Source organism: Amblyomma americanum, chromosome 10, assembly GCF_052857255.1.
Source record: "Amblyomma americanum isolate KBUSLIRL-KWMA chromosome 10, ASM5285725v1, whole genome shotgun sequence".
NCBI classification, from domain to species: domain Eukaryota; kingdom Metazoa; phylum Arthropoda; class Arachnida; order Ixodida; family Ixodidae; genus Amblyomma; species Amblyomma americanum.
In genome coordinates, this window is record NC_135506.1 from 134,982,384 (window position 1) to 135,004,866 (window position 22,483).

The 22,483-nt window shown below is 49.8% G+C and overlaps 1 protein-coding gene across 1 annotated transcript in view; it reads right to left on the bottom strand.

The window, feature by feature from the left end:
• LOC144106446 (muscle calcium channel subunit alpha-1-like) overlaps positions 1-22,483 on the bottom strand; it is a 605,267-nt gene that overhangs the window by 110,030 nt on the left and 472,754 nt on the right. The window contains exons 23-28 of the mRNA XM_077639259.1: positions 18,340-18,399; positions 16,651-16,757; positions 13,757-13,844; positions 12,764-12,871; positions 10,352-10,404; positions 7,486-7,632 (exon numbers count right to left, since the gene is read on the bottom strand). Of these exons, the coding sequence (XP_077495385.1) occupies positions 7,486-7,632; positions 10,352-10,404; positions 12,764-12,871; positions 13,757-13,844; positions 16,651-16,757; positions 18,340-18,399 (563 nt within the window). The remainder of the gene's footprint in view (positions 1-7,485; positions 7,633-10,351; positions 10,405-12,763; positions 12,872-13,756; positions 13,845-16,650; positions 16,758-18,339; positions 18,400-22,483) is intronic.

Below are 22,483 nucleotides of genomic sequence, written 5' to 3' on the forward strand. Positions count from 1 at the left end.
ACGACGCGCGGTATAGCCGGCGCGGATGCAACGGACGCCGGGGCTTCGTTCAAAGTGGCGGTCATTTTGACCCGTTCATCGCTGCCGCAACGCCTCCCGCCAAGCGCGTCCAGGCAGGTTTCAATGCCACGTGTCTTCGTGTGTGCGTGTGTGTGTGTGCATGTTGGTGCCCACACTTGTCAAAGCGCGGCAGCCGGGGAGAGGAGCTCCCCAACTGGGAGGCGAGGAGTTCTGACCGGCGCCGGCCCGGCGGACGCGTCACTTCACGTCTCAACATGTCCGTGCGTCGCCGTCTCGTGCGACTCATCCCGAGCCGTTCCTTCTTGCCCTCGACTCCGAGGGTATAAAAGCAGCTGCCCCGGACGCCAAAGAGAGACTTCGATTTCTTCCTTCGAGTCGCCCTGACCGGCTGCTCTTTTGCGATGCCAGAATAAACAAGTTGTTCTGTTGGCAGTCGACTCATCCTTTGCCGGGACCTTCGGATGTTTCCAGCTGTGCCCCAGGCCGCCAGGCCAACGCTACCCTTGGGGCTTGCAACCCATTTGCAACAACTGGTTGCCAGCGGTGAGATCCCGACAACGAAGGCCAGTAGCGAAGATATGCGGTCAACTGTATGCTGAGCAGCACAACGACCATCCGGGAGCAGTGCAACGAGCCCTGTGTGATGACTGGTTGCCTGCAGCGGAACGACTGCGTTGAATTCTTGGCTGCGAGGTTTGGTGAGTGCGGGACTTTCTTCTTCTGAGTTTTGCCAGGCTTTGGTTAGTGTCAGAAACAGAGCTGGTAATTGTGTTGTCGTTGCTGCCGGGTTAGTTTGCGGCAAGACAATAGTAGGCAGTATAGAAAGCAGCATTCGGAGCAGCCATGGATTTGAAGTCGTTGCGCAAACCGAAATTGCTGGAGCTTGCAAGAGAGTTGGGTCTGGATGTCTCAGACAAACTCAGAAAACCAGAACTGCTAAGGGCTATTCTTGAGTTGGAGGCTGAGGATGATGAGCTGTCGGAATGCCTTGAGACAATTGAGGAGAGGAAGCAAAAAGAGGAGCGCGAACGTAAAGAACAAAAAGAGAAAGACGAGCGCGAACGTAAAGAACAAAAAGAAAAAGAGAAAGGCGAGCGCGAACGTAAAGAACAAAAAGAGAAAGAGGAGCGCGAACGTAAAGAGCAAAAAGAGAAAGAAGAGCGCGACCGTCAACACGCTTTGGAAATGAAGCGTCTCGAGGTAGAGATGGAACGCGCTCGTAGTGGAAGTCAGGCACACGGTGCAGGAGAACGGGTATCGTTCAAAATGACTGACCTGATGCGGCCGTTTAAGCTTGGAGAGGACATTGGTTTGTTCCTGGTTAACTTTGAGCGAACGTGCGAGAAGCAGGGGTTCTCTCGGGAAACGTGGCCACAGCGCTTGCTCACTTTGTTACCCGGCGAGGCGGCCGACGTAGTCGCTCGCTTGAAGAGAGAGGAGGCAGAGGATTTCGACCAAGTGAAATCGAGTCTGCTAAAAAAGTACAGGCTGTCAGCGGAGGCGTTCCGTCGGAAGTTTCGGGAAAATGAAAAAGGCCGAAGTGAGTCATATACAGAGTTTGCCTACAGGCTTATGTCAAACATGCAGGAGTGGCTCAAAGAAGAGAAAGCGTTTGGTGACCACGAGAAAATTCTGCAGTGTTTCGGGCTAGAACAGTTTTATAGTCGGTTACCTGAGAACGTGCGGTACTGGGTCTTGGATAGGCCAGACGTTAGTACAGTGGCTAAAGCCGCCGAGCTAGCCGAGGAGTTTGTGACGCGTCGGGCTCGCGGAGCTAAGGACGGTCAAAAGGGTGAATTTGGCTCCAAGTCTGAGAGGCCGAAGTTCACACCCATGAGAGCAAGGGGGGACACACGTAGTGCGGATGCGAGTGAAAGCAGTCCGACCGAACGTAAGGAGACGGCGGCAGCCGAAGCCGAACGCAGAAAGCGGTTCGAGAGGAGGCAAGCGCGCGTGTGTTATACGTGCCAGAAGACGGGTCACTTTTCGGCGCAGTGTCCAGAAACAAAAAGAGAAGTGTGTTTGTCATTATGTAGCACTGACGAGAACATGAAGCTTCTCGAACCTTACATGCGAGACTTCCTCGTGAACGGGAAAGAGTGCCGAGTGCTTCGTGATTCCGCAGCTACAATGGATGTAGTTCACCCCTTTCACGTAGAACCCGATATGTTCACGGACGAGTGCGCATGGATCAAGCAAGCCGTGGAAGCTCATAGCGTGCGTCTGCCCGTAGCAAAAGTGCTTATTGAAGGACCTTTCGGAGCACTTGAGACGGAGGCCGCGGTGTCATCTATGCTGCCCCCTCCCCCCCGCCCCCCCCCCCCAGTACCCGTACCTATTTTCGAACATGTCCGATCACCTCCTGCGCGAGAAGGGGCTTTTGTTTGGTGAGGCTAGCGTTCAGGCCTTAACCAGATCGAGAGTTCGGGAGCTCGCTGCAAAGGCGGTAGTTGCGGGGCCGACGTTGTCGAACAATGAGAAAGGGTCGGAGGCGCAGCAAGCTGGTATTCAGAGCACGTCCGAACTGAATAAAATTGAGCCTGTAGCGTTGAAGGCACCAGGTACTGGAGAGGAAATGCCCGACACGGGAAAGTTAGAAGAGCTTCCGGTCGAGCTTCCGGGACTAGGCTCAGTGACGAACAGGGAAGACACTGATCAGGTCATTAGTGACTTAATCATTAAAGCACCGCTGTCGGCTGAGCAGAAAACTGAATTACACCAACTCTTACAAGAGTTTCAAGGTCAGTTCTCTGAGAGGCCTGGTAGGACTTCTGTCCTTACTCATGATATAGAACTTACCTCCCCAGAGCCAGTACGATCCAAGGCGTACCGGGTGTCACCCCGCCAGCGCGATATTATGGAGGCTGAAGTAAAGAAAATGCTACAGCTCGGTGTTATTGAGGCGGGTGAGAGTGATTATACCTCCCCTTTGATTTTAGTTGAGGTACCGGGCAAGGAACCTCGTCCTTGCGTCGACTACCGCAGGCTTAATTCCATCACTAAGGATCAAATTTATCCGATCCCTAACATCGAGGAGCGCCTTGAGAAAGTTAGTAGCGCTCAGTTTATTTCCACCCTAGATCTTGTCAGGAGTTATTGGCAGGTTCCACTTACAGAAGAGGCTAGTAGGTATGCGCCGTTCATTTCACCAATGGGAACATTCCGTCCTAAAGTTTTGAGTTTTGGTTTGAACAACGCGCCATACTGCTTTTCAAGCATCATGGACAAAGTGTTGCGGGGACAGGAAGAATTCGCTTTACCGTATTTAGACGACGTAGCGATATTCTCCGCATCCTGGTCTGAGCATATGGCACACTTGCGGGCAGTGCTAACCCGCCTGCGCGAAGCGGGCTTGACAGTCAAGGCTCCCAAGTGCCAATTAGCACAGGCCGAGGTTGTCTACCTCGGTCACGTGATTGGGCAGGGTCGTCGCCGCCCCTCTGAAATAAAGGTGGCCGCTGTGCGAGACTTCCCGCAACCGCGCACGAAGACCGATATTCGGTCGTTCTTAGGTGTCGCCGGCTACTATCAGAGGTACATCCCCAGGTACTCCGATATCGCGGCTCCCCTGACGGATGCTCTAAGAGAAACAGAGCCCCAAACAGTCGTCTGGGGCGAGACAAAGGAAAGAGCTTCTAGCGCCCTAAAGAGCGCCCTAACAAGCCAGCCTGTGCTACGATCGCCAGACTACACAAAAGGGTTCGTTGTTCAGTGCGATGCTAGTGAGCGAGGCATGGGCGTTGTACTGTGCCAACGGGAAAATGGAGAAGTGGAACACCCCGTCCTGTATGCTAGTCGTAAGCTGACCTGTCGTGAGCAGGCGTACAGCGCCACCGAGAGTGTGCGTGTCTCGTGTGGGCCGTTCAGAAATTGTCATGCTACCTAGCCGGCTCGAGGTTTATCATTGAGACGGATCACTGCCCACTCCAATGGCTCAGACCATCTCTCCCAAAAATGGCCGCCTCCTGCGCCGGAGCCTCGCTTTGCAACAATATTCCTTTGAGGTGCGTTACAAAAAGGGGAGTCTCAACGGTAACGCCGATGGCTTAAGTCGAGGCCCCTAACGTAAGAATCCGCCTCAAAGTTGTTTGTTACTGATGTTTTCTTCCTGAGGCAGGATTTTTAACAAATTGCTTTTGTTTAGTGTTTCAAAGTGATGACGTGCTTTCTAGTGCAATTTTCCCATTTGTGGACGCGTTCTGAGTGCTGCTTGACTACTGTAAGGAACTAGGCAGTAGTATAAAAGGGGAAAGAGCCTGGCAGAGCTTAGTGAGGGTTGTCTCGTGCTTGCTGACTGAGCGGTTGCGTTTCGGCGCAGTTCTAACGCTTGCTGGGAACGAGAACAAAAGTGGAAACTCTCCCGAAGTCACTTTGCAATGTACTGTGTGAACCTGAACCTGAGAACGAAGCCTTCTCTGTGCGCTGCGCTCAAGCAACGCCGAGGGACGACCGGTTTCGATTACGAGCATCATCGAGCGACATCCCTCCGGACAGCGGATGCAGTCCCCTGACCATCGGGATCTCCTTCTCCCGGCGGGGCGGTCTGTTACGTTTCGCCTACGACGCGCGGTATAGCCGGCGCGGATGCAACGGACGCCGGGGCTTCGTTCAAAGTGGCGGTCATTTTGACCCGTTCATCGCTGCCGCAACGCCTCCTGCCAAGCGCGTCCAGGCAGGTTTCAATGCCACGTGTCGTCGTGTGTGCGTGTGTGTGTGTGCATGTTGGTGCCCACGCTTGTCAAAGCGCGGCAGCCGGGGAGAGGAGCTCCCCAACTGGGAGGCGAGGAGTTCTGACCGGCGCCGGCCCGGCGGACGCGTCACTTCACGTCTCAACATGTCCGTGCGTCGCCGTCTCGTGCGACTCATCCCGAGCCGTTCCTTCTTGCCCTCGACTCCGAGGGTATAAAAGCAGCTGCCCCGGACGCCAAAGAGAGACTTCGATTTCTTCCTTCGAGTAACGTGGTCGCCCTGACCGGCTGCTCTTTTGCGATGCCAGAATAAACTAGTTGTTCTGTTGGCAGTCGACTCATCCTTTGCCGGGACCTTCGGATGTTTCCAGCTGTGCCCCAGGCCGCCAGGCCAACGCTACCCTTAGGGCTTGCAACCCATTTGCAACAGGGGCCAGTCATCGTGCGCCTTGCTTTGACACTGCGGCGGTCGCAATTTGTTGGCGCAAGTTCTATGTTAACGGTAAGCACAGCGCACCTTCCGACGGACTGTGTCCACGGCGCATCGAGGTGACGTCAAGAAGAACGCTCCAGTCATTACGATCCGAGTCATTCGACGGGGCACGCCTTTTCACGGTCAGCGTTATGTGCACATGAGCGATCAGCTACAGCCTGAAAGGCTTGGCGCACATTTAGAGCGGAAGCTCTCCTATGCCATCTCTAGCAAGGTCGTGTCGCAATGAGTTTGAGCCGCCGGAGCGCAAGTGTGGCATGCGCGTCGTCACGCCACATGATCCGCTGCGGAGAGGCGCCGCAGCTGCGCTCGCCTCGAACCCTTTCATTTTCCTCGTCAATAAAGGTTTTCTACTCGTCGCTGCGGCGCCACGTGACTATTCGAGTGTTTAACAGCTCCTTTGCCGGCGTTAGGTCGCTCAGTCTCGCCACGGATGGCGCGTCTGGTGGGCCGTCTGTACATGCGCTTCAGCGCAAGCGACAGGCTGCATCCAATCATCCAGTAGATATAGCTAGAGAGCAGGGTGCGAAATCTCAAGCTAAGGCAAAGTTGGCTGCTGAAATACCGGAGCAAAGCGAGGCCAGATTGCCATGTTAGAGAGAAGCTTACAAAGCTGCTGCAACCGCCGCCCTCGTTCAGCAACACAAGCAACAAGGAGAATGAAACCAAGCGGTGGATAAAAGCAACGGCCCCAACAACGAGCGCTTGACGAACCAGACCCTTCAGCTGGCGGCAAGCTCGACTGCGAGGGCCAGGTTTCAGCGCAATTTCAGCGCAGACAACCTGATCGGCAGCGTGTGTAACGTGTTTGAAAAATAAAGGCAAACTTTAATGAAACACTGTGCATAGTCTTTGTAGAACCAAGAGAAACAGAGCTCACGCTCAGGATAACTAGGTTTAGAAGTGTCAAATCTCAGCGAATTTTTCAGTCCGTTTCTGCGGTGGTGGTTTATGTGGCAGATAGCAAGTTTCTGTGCCGTGGCCCGCGCCGAGACACCGCTCTTGCTGTGCTATTGGTGGTTGGAGCGGCTCGGAAAATAGTGCTGGAAGCGCAGTGATCCGAACAGAAAGTTTGCAAAGCGCTCGCGCTGTGTCCTTCAGCCCGAGTGTGCCTCGCACTGCGCGGTCATGACGCGCTCGCATCTTGGACAGGTTTTTCTCGGGAACTGCGATGAATTTGGAGTCATCCAATATGCTGTATTAAAACAGACCATCAGCTGCGAAGTTCACTAGCCAAATCGACCGGCCAGCGACGTCGAGTCTTCAGCTGCCTCGGCCAGCGCTGCGGCGATGGAGAGTGCGCGTTGTAGCTGAACGCCGGCTGCACGAGGTAAACGGCACGGCGAAGAGCCGTGGTGCACCTGGCCTGTTTTCTGCTCCTCAAAGCTCGCGCATCTCGTGTCATGCAAACAAGGGGGTCGTGTATGAAATAGCGTTCGCATTCGAAAAGGCCTACAAAGGCCAATCGGGGCTTTTCATTAGTGACCGTGCCCTAGGCCATTTGCGGTCACGAAGGAAGGACACATTTATATGACCACAACGCGCCCACTGCAAAAGGTGAGAGCCCCGGATTCACGAGATAAGGTCGCGGGCAGAAGCCGTGACACGATTGCACGAGAAGTTCCGGAAGCAAACCATATACACGAGTGGCTTGAACGGTATGCTGTATTGCGTGTCGTCTATACGGGAATTCATGGTTTTATAGGCGTTTAACCTCTCAAAGCGAGCCAGGCTATGAGGGAGGCCGTAGTGAAGGGCTGCGGAAATTTCGACCCCTGCGGTTCTTTAACGTGCACTGACATCGCACAGTACTTGGGGCCTCTAGAATCCCGCCTTCATCGAAATTCGGCCCCCGTGGCCGATATCAAACCTTCGTATTTGGGGTCCGCAGCCGAGTGCCATAACCAATGAGCCACCGCGGCAGCCTGGGAATTCATGCTAGGTGGCTAGTTTTAACCTTACATTTGTTGACGCAGACCGCCCGCCGTGTCGCGTGCGTTCCTTTTCTCGTCAGATTATGTTTGATCCGCGCTAACTTGGACCGCAAATAAGGGTAGGTTAAATTCAGCGCTGGAGCCTTGTCTTTTCCCCCCTTTGAGTTTTCACTATAAACCCGCTTCTCTGAAACTGCGAACCCGTGTGCAAGTTAGACGTTTAAAACTTCACCGAAACTGTGAAGGTATATATTCTTAGTCAATGTAATCAAATGCACATTTCTGCGTACAGGTGCGCAGAAGCGCCTTTCATAAGAGTCGATGGAAAATTTTCTAGCGGTACACTCACTCGGGCCATCCTTCGAAGGTGGATACGGTGAAGAGGGTCAGCATGGCCTTGAGGACGTCGTCAAAATGAAAATTGTTCTGTTCCCACACCCGGCTCTCTTCAGACGGTCGCGTTATGTCGCCGTCCGCGTACACGATGTACTTGCCCCTGCGCAAAGAAGGGGAGCGGGACGAGGAGTGTTAGGGAACCGCTCTAACATTGAGCGTCACCTGGAAACGCTTGTACAGTCCTTCTCGTGTCTGACATGCGTTGCCATGTTGTGTAAGGAGCTTAATGAATGCGTGAATTAAGTAACCTGAACTTAACCTATGTAACGCCTCGACTAGACTTCCCGTCTTCAATATTATCACGCAGGGCTGACGGCAGTCCAGGCAGGGACGAAGACAACGAAAATCTGTTCGAAAAGAAAACTGTTTATTGTGCTGACCTGCGCCCACAATGAGCTGAATGACTCGGCGGCGGCGAAAGCAAGAAACGTGCTCGGCGGTCTTCGAAGAGAATGCCTGCAGTTATTCGCTGTGCTCAATTTTAAACTGGCAAGGAACCTTCGAGATAAGGAACCAAAAGCAACTACAATAATCTGGAAAATATGGAAGCAGTTGTTCGTGGCCACGATTGATCGAGATAAATCTGGTCGCGTGACAAACAAAATGATAGAGCGGCCTCCCAGCGGCTGTGAGCGCAAACGACCAAAATACAAAGTTGTGCGACAATACGGTCACCTCATCAGAACTACCTTAACGTCAAACGAGGATAAGTAAAAAAAACAGCTTCCAGCTGTCAATTCTGCGAGTGAGAAATGTAAATGAAAACCCGCCTCTTCGCGCCTGTGTTCGCCGCAAAAGTAAGTATTTGATGAAAGCGCTTCAGCCATGCCAGTTAGCATCTCTGTGCACACTTCTTCGCACTTCCATATTCCCACATCTCCAGACGTACAAGGGCCATCAATTCATCCACACTTCCTCGCGTCATATCGCTCTGCATAGATCGTCCTCGTTCGATTTCGCCGTAAACGAATCCTGCCTCACACCGTCACCACGAATTTAGCTTGTAATCTTGTGCGAAAAAAAAACGTGACTGCAAACAGGACGAACACGAGAACTGCACAGGGCTAGCGGTAACTTGCAACTAAGATTTATTGCAAAACACTCGTGGCAGCAAAAGGAGCATCTGCGCATCACAAAGAAAAAAGGAACAAACCAAGATGATCTCACGCCGAAGGTGGGCGAAATAACTAGCAAAACTGCACAGAAAAGCGTAATATCACGCGCGTCACAGGTTGAAAATAAACCGTCTCTTTATCCGTAAGTATCACAGCTGAAGGCTCATTTCCACTCGTGTCAATCCCAAGTTCGCACGTATGTGCTGCTTCCAAAATCTCTCTAACTTAGAAAGGTCAGACACAAACGGTTTGAATATGAGTGCACTCGTCACGTTGAACACTGCAAGGTTCTCCAGAGCTACAATCATCTGCACAAGCGAAGAGAAATACGAACCTATACGTCACTGAAACGAAAGGCGCAACATCTGTAAGCACCATCTTGAAGACTAATGACAAGAAGTGCCATATGAAATTATCCTTGCCTTTCTCTCCTTCTTATGTGAATGAGTCTCCCGGTATTTATCGCGGGCACTGCAATAAATATTTGGTAATGAGAGAGTAATCAGTTATTTACGTCCACCCAAGCGCTGTAATAGTGCTAGAAAGGAAAACTTACAGCTTCCACAGAAACTTCAGAATTGAAAAAAAATACATCCTGGTCTGGGATTCAAATCCAGGACCATCGCCACACTGGGGCAGTCGCTCCACCAACTGAACTAACCAGGAAAGCTAGTGTGAAAAATTTTGAGTAAATCTTCATGAATTTTCTTCAATAAATCATCAGTGGTTAGTGCTTGTGCCTGTCTGTCCTAGCCTCTGTGCCGTTTTTCGCACGCTGTTTCGCTAGAATCATGCCCCGGCTTGTCCGACTGCTTTCTGTGATATCCTCCCGTTTTGTACGTATTCCATTGCATATTTTTTATGCATATGTATGTACTTTTTCCCGTAGTGACCATGCATATTTCTCTTAATTTTTAGGAATATTCCATTTATGCTTTTGACATTGTGCACTGCATACTGTTTTTTCTTTTCTTAATCTCATTTTATTTGATATTGTTACCCCCTTAGACAATGCCCTTTCGGACCTGTAGGGCTCAATACAGAAATTAAAAAAAACACTGCATTCTTGCGTAAGACACCGCTGGAGAACGCAGCTTATCAGCGCGCGCACGAATCACTCCAGCCACTCCGCAGTGCAGCCTTGTATACATTGCTACTGGCACGGCGGTGCTCTCGGTGCCTTGGCATGTCCGGCTGTGACTGAGGGGCGGTGGTGGTGCATGCAGTCAAAAGAAGCAGACGACGGGTGCCTGGTTACTTCTCTGCATTCCGTTGCACAAATGCAGCCATCATCGTCTGAGAGGCACTCATTTCTTGGAGTTCTCTTGTCATGCGCCAGCAACTGTCGTTGCACCGGACTCCCATGGGCCCAGGGGCTTACAGAGGCTATGCATGAGGCCTCTGTTTCGAAATGCCTTTCCAAAGTCCTCATACCTAAGACTATGCAGTCCGTGACGATTACGAACAGTCTAAATGTTTCACACTTTACTTGGTATTAGTATTTTTTGAAAAAAGAGTAAAAAGAGTTGCTATTCTCGCCCACCGGTTACGTCACCGTTTCCTGGCTATCTGTGATGTGCTGTTGATAGACAACTCCCGCAAAAATTAATTTCCGTCTAACTATGATTTTGCTGTTTGAGTGCACTCCAGATATTTACTGGGGGAGAAAAAATAACGTGATAACTTATGATACCAAATACTCACCGGCATTCTGCCTGTGTCAGCTTAGACCGGTCGGTACATCTGAAGAACTTTCCCTGGAAAAAGAGGAAACAGAAAACAATTACTACGACTAACATGAGGAGGAAGCTGTATCCTTTTGTATTTGTGTACCATTAGTCGATTGAACTTACTGTTACGAGGGAATAGCAAGGAAACTTTCTAATATTTAGCGCTAAATTATTTAGAAAATGACGGCTGACCAAGCGTGTTCCGGTGGTTGAGGAGGGATGGGGGAGGGGGCAGGAGTTCCGGCGTTTCTAGTGAAAGTATTGTCCGTTTCAATGCGTGCGCCGTTTTGTGTTGCGCTGAATCTCCTTTGAGGTGTTGAGAACTTGTTTCCCACTCCATTTCGACGCGGCCCATGTTGACCACCGTGCGTCAGGACAGCGCCGGCATGGCGAGCAGGAAAGTCTCCCTCTTGGGAAGGGGAAACAGCGACGGGAGAGCCACCTCGTAGGTTACGCGGAATTCTGCGGAACCGGACTCTTCGGGATCCGGCCAGCGTCGTGAACGGTTGCAGCCGCACGCTCTCGTCACTCTTCCGCGGCGGGCGCTCGGATAACCGTTGTGCCTTGCCGCTGGACTTCTGGTTCCAGGCAGCGAAGCGAGCGCAGCAAGCGCGCGCTCCCGTCAACTTCCCCAGCAAATGCTAGGGAATGGCTCTACCCCAAGAATGCGGCGCGCACGGGAAACTCCGGCCGCCATTGTCGGCGCATACAAACGTTCGCCGCCTATACCTCCGAAGTCGCACCCCTGTCCGAGCCGGTAAGTCGGAAGTCATTCTTACGTAGCCTTCTATTTCCGAGGAATGCCTCGCTGATGTTCTGTAGCTAGCTGGTCCGCTCTGTGTATTGATTGCAAGTGTCATAAATAGCATGTGAGTGTTCACGCTTTGTCGTCCCCTCCCTTTGTTTCCCTCGAGCACGAACCCCTCCGCGGTTAGCGAGCGGGAACGCTGCATCCGCGGAGTGGGAGTGCGGGGGGCGGGGGCGGAAGGCGGTCTCCGCATACTTCCACAGAGGATACAGAATAGCGCGCATCAGATTGTCGACAAACGTTGTTACAACCGCTTCATGTGTAAAGCTCTGTGTCAAAATAAGAGATACACAGGATTTTCCATAAAATCACAGCCTATCGTATGAATTCCGGAGGTATTCGGCGCTCCTTCCTTTTTAACTTTTACGAATTTTGAGTTGCTTTCTTTGCCATATTCGCCGTTTACCACGTTGTCATCAATGGTGATTCTGAATTTCAAGGCATACGAAGTCAGCATCAAAAGGTGATCTTTCATTTAAATTTCTGAACTTGAATTTTTTTAAACGAAGCATATGTACATGTTTGGCGATTAAGGAATGAAAAGAGCGCCTTGACGAAGCTCCCATAATCATGTTTGTATAGCTTATATTTCATGCTTCGGTAGCTCTTGTGCCAACGTAGTTAGATAGCTTAGCAACGCATAGTTTCAAATATTTTACGTTTGCCTTTATATCACACAAAACATTTACCTTTTTTTACAGGCTGTACAGTTGCTTCGAACGGTTCAGTGGTTCCCGTGTTGTAAATGCCCTTAGAGTAAGGATGCTGTGCATCTGGGCGAAGCAAGCCAGGCCGAGGACAAAAACGTAAAAAAGAAAAACAAATCGAAGCGACCACCGACGCCGTTGACTGCTTTTATTTGAGAAGTGATCAAGTGCACACAGATACTTTCGAAGGATGCGTGCACTCACAGGAAAATATATCAAATACTTTTCTTAAAACTTACAAGCGCGGAAAGCATGAGACGGAGATGAACTCACAGATGCAGCGCTACACAAGCGCGATTTTTTTCTGCCCTGTGCGGTCTCCGCGCTATCCTCGATGTGATGGAAAAGCTACTCGTCCGGAATGTCTTAACTACATTCTTTTACCAGTGGCTTCCTGACTGAGCTCGCGATCCGCTCTTTCTTGCCCGCGGCCCAATCACCTGACAACCACTCAGATAAAATTACGAGAACCATGCGTTCATAGTCTGCGTATACGGCTACCATGTGTTTCACAAAGGCATACTTGATCTTCAAAACCATCAAGAAAACACCTTATGAAGTGCCTCTGCTGCCAGGTATGAGCGACAACGTTTGCGTGTAGGAAGTAGTGAGAGTTTTTGGCGCAGTCCATACAAAACTTTCTTTGGACAGTATATAGGCTGCTCTAGACTTTTGTCTATGAAGTCTACTGACTTCTGTAGACAAATCTTTATAGACAGTCTATAGACGGCTTCTAGATTTATAGCCATACAATTTTAGCCGACTTTTGTGTATAGACTATATATGAACAAAAGGAAATATCTTCGGAAGGCAGCAGAGTCCATATACCACCTTTGTAATGGAGTGGCGGGACAGTGTAAGTGGTGGTTACCTTGAAGAGCTGGACGCCGATGACGGCGAACATGAAGTTGAGCAGGAACGTCACCAACATGATGTTGCCGATCGTCTTCACGGCCACGATGACACACTGCACTACGTGCTACGTGGCGGAGGGAAGAAGAGGGCGTCAGACCAGAACGCTCGTCAGCGCAAGCATGCTTCTCTTTGCTTCAGATGCTTTGCTCAAGGTTAGCAACAGCAGTGCACGATGTTATCACAAGAAAGAAAAAAAAATAGGTTGTACATATAGACCCCAAGCTGCCTGCCAAGGAGGCAGAAAATTGATTGAAGTTATGAACAATTCAGGGAAAATAAAACGACGCGTGAAGCTGCAAAGCTCATGTTTATTTTGAATTCATTCTGGCTAGCAAGAAGCGCACGAAGATCGGTGAAAAAAGACACAAAGGGGAGTACACAGTGCCTGCCACGAACTTCAACCCCCTTTCACCTCCATCGTTTTTCACCACTGCACCCGGCTCCTTGGAGTCCGCAGTAACTGATCATCGTCATTAATCTTCCCAGGACACATGTATACCTTCTTCGTTTCTGCATCCACTCCTCTTTGTAACTTCGATCGGCACGATAGTAATTAAACAACAATTGCACTAAATTAAATGTTTTGCCAACCTCGCATGTATTATTTCGGGTTGCATGCAAAATGCAACCATGCAATAAACCTAGTTAATCGCCATTATATCGTGGCAACTAATTTTATCTCTGCTTCCCCTATGCTTAGCACGTACAGTTTAGCGCATCAGTTTGATATTTATGCACGAAAAGGCGCCAGTACAAACGGCAGGCAGGCAAGAACACACGATCCACACACGCAGCCACCCTCGGCAAGAAGCAGTGGCGATGAGAGACATGACAAGCGGCTTGTCACGAACGGAATAAAGAAAAGAACCCACTGAACTACAGACGACAGTGCTGTAAACTGTTTTTTCCACGACGCATTACAAGTGGGTTAGGGTAAGCGCTCTCTCACCTTGAGACCCTTAGCCCGATTTATGGCCCGCAGTGGACGAAGGACACGACAGACACGGAGTATCTTCACGACAGAGATGGTCCCATCTCTGAAAGTAAGCAAGGCGTTGCAACGTCAGCAGCTAACTTGCAAGCTCACTTATTTTTCGCGCATGCCGTGCACGAGAAGGCAGAATATGGAAGCCCCGTGCCGACCCGAGCTGGCGCCAGCAACCTCACCAGCTTCACAAAACTCTCATGCTTAATTCAATTCATCGGTATGCGATGTTGGTCGAGTTGGTGCCAATCAATTCTTGAGAGAAGGCTGACGCTACTCAGGCAGTGACAATGCAGACAAGGCGAAAGTGATGTACAACTGAATCTGTATTGAGGTTCATGCAAAACTAAAGTGGTTCCAAAGGTACAGAAGAGACATGGTGTGCAAAAAACAGCCGCAGAAAGGCAAAAAAATTATATCACTGGACCATTTGCTCAAGGTAGAAAGACCAAGCATCTACTCACGACAAAGTAGCCGAGGAGGAATGCCGTAACTATAGGACAACTTGTCATTTTAATTAAGGTGAGGGGAACAAAATGTATCAGTGACAATTAGCTGTTTTACAGCACTGAAATTCGTTTCGTAGAGGCCACCCTAGTGGTTTAATTCTCTCTGTACTATTTTTTCGGAACAAGATCGTTCTGCACCTTTGCAAGATCTATAATAATAATAATAATAAATTCTGGATTGGTGCACTGCCATGGTGCATATACGGGCCTGTCCAGACAACAAACGGCTCGTGGGCAGTGCCCGGCAGCATGAGTCAAGTCAGAGCATACGGCACTTTAAGTTCATAAACGAAGGAATAGGCAGGAAGAAAAATGAGAGAGAAATTCGAAAGAGAAACAAAAATACTGCAATTTTTTTAGAAATGAAGCATACAAATCTAAGATGACGGACCACGTCTTTCGTACGTCTGTCTAAGACGACAGACGTGTTCTGTCACCTTATTTACCTATTTATAAATAAATAAATAAGTAAATAAATAAATAAATAAGGTGACAGACCCCCCCTTTCAGGCTGCTTAAAGAGAAAACATCATTAGGAAAGTCGTTCAACACACTGGGCACATAGGAAGCACGTACACATTAACCATATCTTGTCGGTACTATGGGCAAAATAAAACGATCACGTGGACGTAGTCCTCGAGCGGGAACATACGGGAGGCACAATTTCTTACTCCACAGATATTTAAGAAAAACAGTTTTTTTTTAATAGCAACGAGAAGGAAGGCAAACGTGAGATAAAGAAAAGAATTGGCGATTGGCACACCATACATCACAGCGCGGATTATCGATTTCTGCAGGCAATCAACCTTGTTGCGCCAAACACTGGGAAGAAGTAAAAAGAACTAATTCCATATCACAGCACACTGTACGCTAATGCATGTCCTATTATTTTTCTTTTGTAAACTGGGCATAACGATTTAATAGAGCATAGCAGGCAAGCTATTTTGCGCAGCCTTTCACAAATGTTAGCCGAATGACTGCTCCAGGACATGGTGGAATCGAGATGAACACCAAGATAATTGACACTTGAAAGGTATGAAATGAAACCAAAGTGCATAGGGCATTTTTTTTATTTTGCAGTGCTGATCATTCGGAGGTCGTGGGTTCGGATCCCACCGGTGACATGGTTGTTTTTCTGCTGCTTTAAGGTAATTTTCTTTAAACGACAGAATAATCGAATGATCAGCACTACAAAAAGGATCCCCTATGCACTTTGGTTTCGCTGACTGTTAGCTTCCTTCATATGTTTATCAAACGAGCCCCTCATTTCCTTTACCTTGTCTGCTAATAGCTTGACGAGGGTCTCAGTTCTGGCAGTCTTGATGCCATAGGCAGCATAAGAGGGTTCTCGCACAGTTTCCGCCCTCGCCACTCGATGACGTTCCCCGTCCCACTCGCGGTAATACAGGACAGCTACGTCCGCCGCTATGGACGAGGGTGGCGCTGGTGAACACTGTCAAGGTTCGCTTACACGTAATAAACATAAATACCCACGAGAGCAGCAGATTGGACCGCCTACTGATGCCTGTCTGCACGCATGTCATGAGCATTGCAGTGGCAACAATGACATATTTGATATCAAGTACGACATGAAGAGCCCTACCACTAAGCCAGCACCCGACTGGGAAGATGGTAAAGTGCCACGGCCTTCGAATATTGAGCAGCACATAATGCTTATACGTGGAGACAGCCGGCAACTAGCCTTGGCTGGGGCTTTTGCTGTTGACACAGGCTGACACCTGTCAGTCGCACTGCAGCACGGCGCTGACAAATTTGAGCCGCTGATATGCCATGACCTGGGACATGCTTCATAGTGACCTATTTTCCAATTGCCACACATTCTTCCTTGATGCAAATTGTTCCGTAACCCCCTCTTCGCCACTGAAAGGTCTGGGTTTCAATTGGCGACCCTCACCTGCTAGTTGGCCATATCTTCCTCGCGGATAAATACGAACAGGTTTTTATAGTTTAGAAGTACCTTAACCCTAGCTATAGGTACACCAATGAGTACTGAATATATAAGAATATATACTTAGAGCATATCCTATAGGAATAGTTATTGGGAACATCCAAGAAAAGCTTATAGGTCCTATAGAACTGCCTACATCTCAGATTTTAGGAACAGCTGCAGGCCATGTCTATAGGAATACATAGAATTATATGCAGCGTTCCATATGCATGTGGGAAAAGATGCAGTGAACACTTATAAACATTATGTATGATCGCTAGCCATTAGAGCCTTTCCTCTCTCTCGTCTGAGAAGCGTAGGCAGTAAGGTTGCTTTGAGTAAAGCGTGCAGTTGCACAGCTTAGCGCATGGTGCAGCGACAAGCAAGAACGGTGCACTGACCCGAAGCCGAATGAGATGAGCGATACGCAGACGACGAGGACATCGAGGAGGTTGAAGTAACTCCTGCAGAAGGACCCTTTGTGCAGAATCACACCGTACGCTATCACCTGCGCAAGAGGGTTGCGGGATGGAGACAGAAATGGCTCAGTTTGGCCGCTCTACTTGCAGCTCCGAAGTCCGGCTATAGCGTACCTTATCATGCACAGCAGATACTTATAACATGGCGCTCTCTATAAAGTTGACAAAAAGACCGAACAGGAAATCAAAACGGCATACGACAAAGAGCAGAGTCCGCACGCCACTGCCAATAGAGGACTTAGATGAAACACCAATTCTCGGTTGTTGACGTAGAGGAAGACCAAAAAATCACCTGTTTGAACTTTTTGTTATGGCGCGAAAGTGCCGATCGTTACTTATACAGGTAACTGTTTTTCCTTCTTAAATGCGATGTACCAGTTTGCCCAAGTCTCCGCTTTAAAACTGCTCTTTACTCCGGCTGGAACCTGTTCGGGCAGTTGTCTTTGTGCCAGCTTTGTAGCAGGCAGTTGTACTTCATTATTAAGTGCGATTTTAATTCCTTTATTCAGGAACTTGTACATTCGCTGCCGAAACTTAAGAATTAATTTCATATTTTTTGAACAAGATAATAATGAATTAAACAATTTAAAAGAGCAATGTGGTAAAGATGCAATATGGGTAGGAGAAATTTATCGTTAACACAGGCATCCAAACATAGAGAATTTAAAAGAATTTAACTAAGAGCAAGAATAAGAATTCGAAGAAAGCAGTGCTACAAAATTCAGACAAATTCTTCTGAGGAAGTACAGAGAAAAATCTTGCAGTATTCTAATTCTTTAGGCGGGCGTCATGGAAAGTGGGACCGCGATATTATCGCTACCAATACTCCCCCGAAAAGGCACAAGGAGTGCACACGTTTTCTACAAATTATTTGCTTCTGCTGCCAATAAGTATCAGTGTTTAGACTGATTTATGGGTTGTTCTTTCAGTAAATATTCAGAGTCGGAGCCCATCCTCTGCCTTCCTTTCGCATGTATTTGTGCTATCGCGCTGTTCTAGGCATCAGCATGATTCGCAGTCAACTCGCCCAAACCTCCAACCTCCTGGTCTGATGAACTGTGTGGCACTGGCCGGGACCCTAATTTTTTTTCTAGTAGCAATATAGCGTTCATCGATCCAGCTGGAGACTAAAGCGGTACTAAGGCGGTGTGTTAAGGAAACGAAACAGAGCGCCTCTGCTGCTCTGAGGTCTGCAGATAAACTTCTTACAGACTATTTCCTTTATATCGCTATTTCCTTTCGTCAATTCATAATCTATAGACTACCCATAGCCAGTTTACTAAAAATGTAGGGCCATGAATCTATAGGTTGTCTATAGACTGTCTATACGGCTTGTCTACAGAAAGTCTATCTACTTCATTGACAAAAGTCTGCGGAAGGTGTACAGAGAGTCTGAATTTTTTTAAAGGTAGATGCCAAAGGTATCGCAGCCTGGCCTAACGGTTTACAGTTTCTTTTTGGCCCTGCAGCGCACGAATCAAATATGATGAAAAGAGTGCGTAACCCACCAGCTCGTTGCACGTCGCCTAGAGCTTTTCTTGCTGCAGGGCCTCTCTTCTGCGGCATCAATGATACATTTGGTCTCGCTAAACGATTTTGAGCAGTACTCACCTTGAGCGTGATCTCGATGGTAAAAACAGTCGTAAAAAAGTAGTCAAAGTAATTCAAGATCTGGAAAAAAAGTGTGCAGGTGATTAGTATAGTTGAAGGTAACTGCAATAACCAATCTAGCATATGCTTAAGAGCACGGGCTCAAAGAAAAAAAAAGAGAAGAATGTGGCCAAGACCGATATAAACCTTATTTGAAATGATAGACGGTAGCCAAGAGATTATAAATCAAACCGTTAAGAAAAGCGAAAGCGAATGCGTAATTTTTTTACCGTTTCTGTAATAGCTACAAGCTTTTCGTGGAGGCAAGCAAACGCATCCTGCTAAATGTGTGACATATTTACAAGAAAAACTTCGCAGGACGGCTACCATTACGCAACGATAGATTCAGCGGAAGCTGATTGTAATGGTGGTTATGAAATTATTTATTCACTAATCATATGTCGAAATACTACGGTGCCCATATGGTGGGCGACGTGAGTGCACATTGAAGGGTGCTGGCGGCAGTATTTTATAAAGATCCATTTCAGTTTCCATTCACTTCGTCCGCTGCCATTCGTGGCAGCTCCCAGTGACGGTGGCCGTTAGAGAAGATGTCACGTCGGTCGGGACAAAAACGCGTGCATGATGCCACTTGATAGAACGCGTGCCACGTGCATGTCGCAATTGCGGACCGACGCCGACCACGGATTGCTGAAACATGACGCGTCTGACGAGCTTTATAGGTGCAATCCAGTCTCGGCAAGGAAACTGGGCTCCGGTTGCGCGGCGAGTATTCTTTTTTGTAGCGCCCTCTGAGGAGTGGCGAAATTCGTCTTCTGCAGGTTGAAAACAAACGTACGTAGGAGATGCAGGCACGATCCGGTTTCACGAGACGCCAACTGCGCCCGAGAAATTTTAAATGTCTGCTTGACAGCGGCCGCCTTCTGTTGTAGACAAGCCTCCTGGCTTTTTGCCCAAACATCTCTGAGATGTGGAATAAACATTGAATTTTATTGTATGCGCCTGTCCCTATATTGATCAGCGCATGCCCAGTAGAAGGAGAGGCAGTGTGAAAAAGTCGGATTGGTGGAGCATGCCCGTGTGGCGCATTCGAGATAGATGCTTACGCAAGGGGAGTACAAACCTACAGCACCGCACGAGACCGGCTGTCTCTTTTATTGACCGTCTGCTACCCCACACATTGTTGCTTGCGTCGCGATTGACCTCACAGCTAAACGAAGTTGAAAATGGAATGCACAGTTAAAAAATACTCGCCTAAGCAATCCGGACTATTTCGGAGCGTTTTGCTACGGCATGTCTTGTTGTCCGTGCACAGCTTTCGGACGTTATATACGACAAATAATACAATACTATAAATATTTCCCTAATCTCTGGTAGACTACACGTGAGCCCACAATCCTGCCTTTCATGATGTCATTGTGCTGAACCGTTCGGCTGGACGCGGTTTAGTGAAGGCATCCGTGACATCGCTGAATGCACATCACTCAGCGTTGCATGGTTACAGCGACGCCGCGCGGAACCGGTAAGCGTCCCATAGACAGCTGTCACTGTAAAACACGAATATGACACTGTGAAGGTCCAGGTTTGCTCGAAGACTTGTAATGTTTATTTGTTTATGTTCAAAGTTCCCGGCACAGGCTTTAATCGCTTCATTTCTGACGACAGACGCGGCCAGACTTGTCTGGAATTTTTGAAGCGCTTCCGTGACGTTTCATCAACCTCAGGTGACATCGTCAACATAGCTTCATTCTTTTCATTATCGTGTTACCGATCACCTTCAATGCTACATTCAATGATCACCTTCAATGCTAAATGCTAACCGGGCATGACACCGGTCGCCGCACAATGCTGACAGCACTCCTGACGTTCCAGGTGCGGTCGTACATGGTGCCGCCTTGATCTCCCGCCCTCCGAATATTACACCGCATCTGCCCGGAACGTTGCACCATATGCCGCCCATTCCACGCTCGAGACATCATTCTCTATGGTAAACGCCGTCCCCATCTGGCAACCACCCCTATTCATTACGGCACTAACCACGGGACCCAACGATACGCAGCAGAGCCACCCGGTCCACACGCGGCACAACACCGGTCGCCACACAATGCTCACCGCACTCCTGACGTTTCAGGTGCGGTCGTACTGGTCACCTGCTTGCACGCGGTGCCACCTTGATCTCCCGCCCCCTGAAGATTACACCGCACCTGCCAGGAACGTTGGACCATATGCCGCCCATTCTACGCTCGAGACATCATTCTCCATGATAAGCGCCGTCCCCATCTGGCAACCACCCCTATCCATTACGGCATCAACCACGGGACCAAACGCTACCCAGCAAGGCCACCCGGTCCAGACGGGGCACGGCACCGGTCGCCGCACAATGCTCACCGCACTCTTGACGTTTCAGGCGCGGTCGTACTGGTCACCTATTTGCACGTGGTGCCGCCATGATCTCCCGCCCTCCGAAGAATAAACCGCATCTCCCCGAACATTGGACCATATGCCGTTCCTTCCACGCTCGAGACATCATTCTCCATGATAAGCGCCGTCCCCAAGTTGCAACCACCCCTATCCATTACGGCATTAACCACGGGACCCAACGATACGCAGCAGAGCCACCCGGTCCACACGGGGCACGACACCGGTCGCCGCACAATCCTCACCGCACTCCTGACGTTTCAGGTGTGGTCGTACTGGTCACCTACTTGCACGTGGTGCCGCCTTGATCTCCTGCCCTCCGAAGATTACACCGCACCTGGCCGGAACGTTGGACCATATGCCGTTGAATCCACGCTCGAGACATCATTCTCCATGATAAGCGCCATCCCCATCTGGCGACCACCGCTATCCATTACGGCATCAACCACGGGACCCAACGATACGCAGCAGAGCCACCCGGTCTACACGGGGCACGACACCGATCGCCACACAATGCTCTCCACACTTCTGACGGTTCAGGTGCGGTCGTACTGGTCACCTGCTTGCATGTGGGGCTGCCTTGATCTCCCGCCCTCCGAAGATTACACTGCACCTGCCCGGAACGTTGGACCATATGCCGATCATTCCACGCTCGAGACATCATTCTCCATGATAAGCACCGTCCCCATCTGGCTACCACCCCTATCCATTACGGCGTCAACCACGGGACCCAACGATACGCAGCAGAGCCACCCGGTCCACACGGGGCCCGACACCGGTCGCCACACAATGCTCACCGCACTTCTGACGTTTCAGGTGCGGTCGTACTGGTCACCTGCTTGCACGTGGTGCCGCCTTGACCTCCCGCCCTGTGAAGATTACACCGCACCTGCCCGGAACGTTGGACCATAAGCCGTCCGCTCCACGCTCGAGACATCGTCCTCCATGATAAGCGCCGTCCCCATCTGGCGACCAACCCTATTCATTACGGCATCAGCCACGGGACCCAACGATACGCAGCAGATCCACCCGGTCCACACGGACCACGACACCGGTCGCCGCACAATCCTCACCGCACTCCTGACGTTTCAGGCGCGGTCGTACTGGTCACCTCCTTGTAAGTTGTGCCGCCTTTATCTCCCGCCCTCCGAAGATTACACCGCACCTGCCCGAAACGTTGGACCATATGCCGTTAATTCCACGCTCGAGACATCATTCTCCATGATAAGCGCAGTCCCAATTTGGCGATCAGCCCTATCCATTACGGCATAAGCCACGGGACCCAACGATACGCAGCAGAGGAACCGGTCCACACGGGGCACGACACCGGTCGCCGCACAATGCTCAACGCACTCTTGACGTTTCAGGCGCGCCCGTACTGGTCAACTGCTTGCACGTGGTGCCGCCTTGATTTCCAGCCCTCCGAAGATTACACCGCACCAGCCCGGAACGTTGGACCATATGCCGTCCATTCGACGCTCTAGACATTCTCCATGATCGCTGTCCCCATCTGGCAACCACCCCTATTTTCGCTCTCAGCGCAACACGAACGAGACACAATACGAAGGACTAGCACAAACAGGCGCTGGTTTGTGCTAGTCCTTCGTCTTGTGTCCTGTTCGTGTTGCGCTGATAGCGAAAATGAACACTTACCAACTCGCCCAAATTTCCGCCTTGCTGAACCACCCCTATCCATTACGGCATCAACCACAACCGAACGTTACCC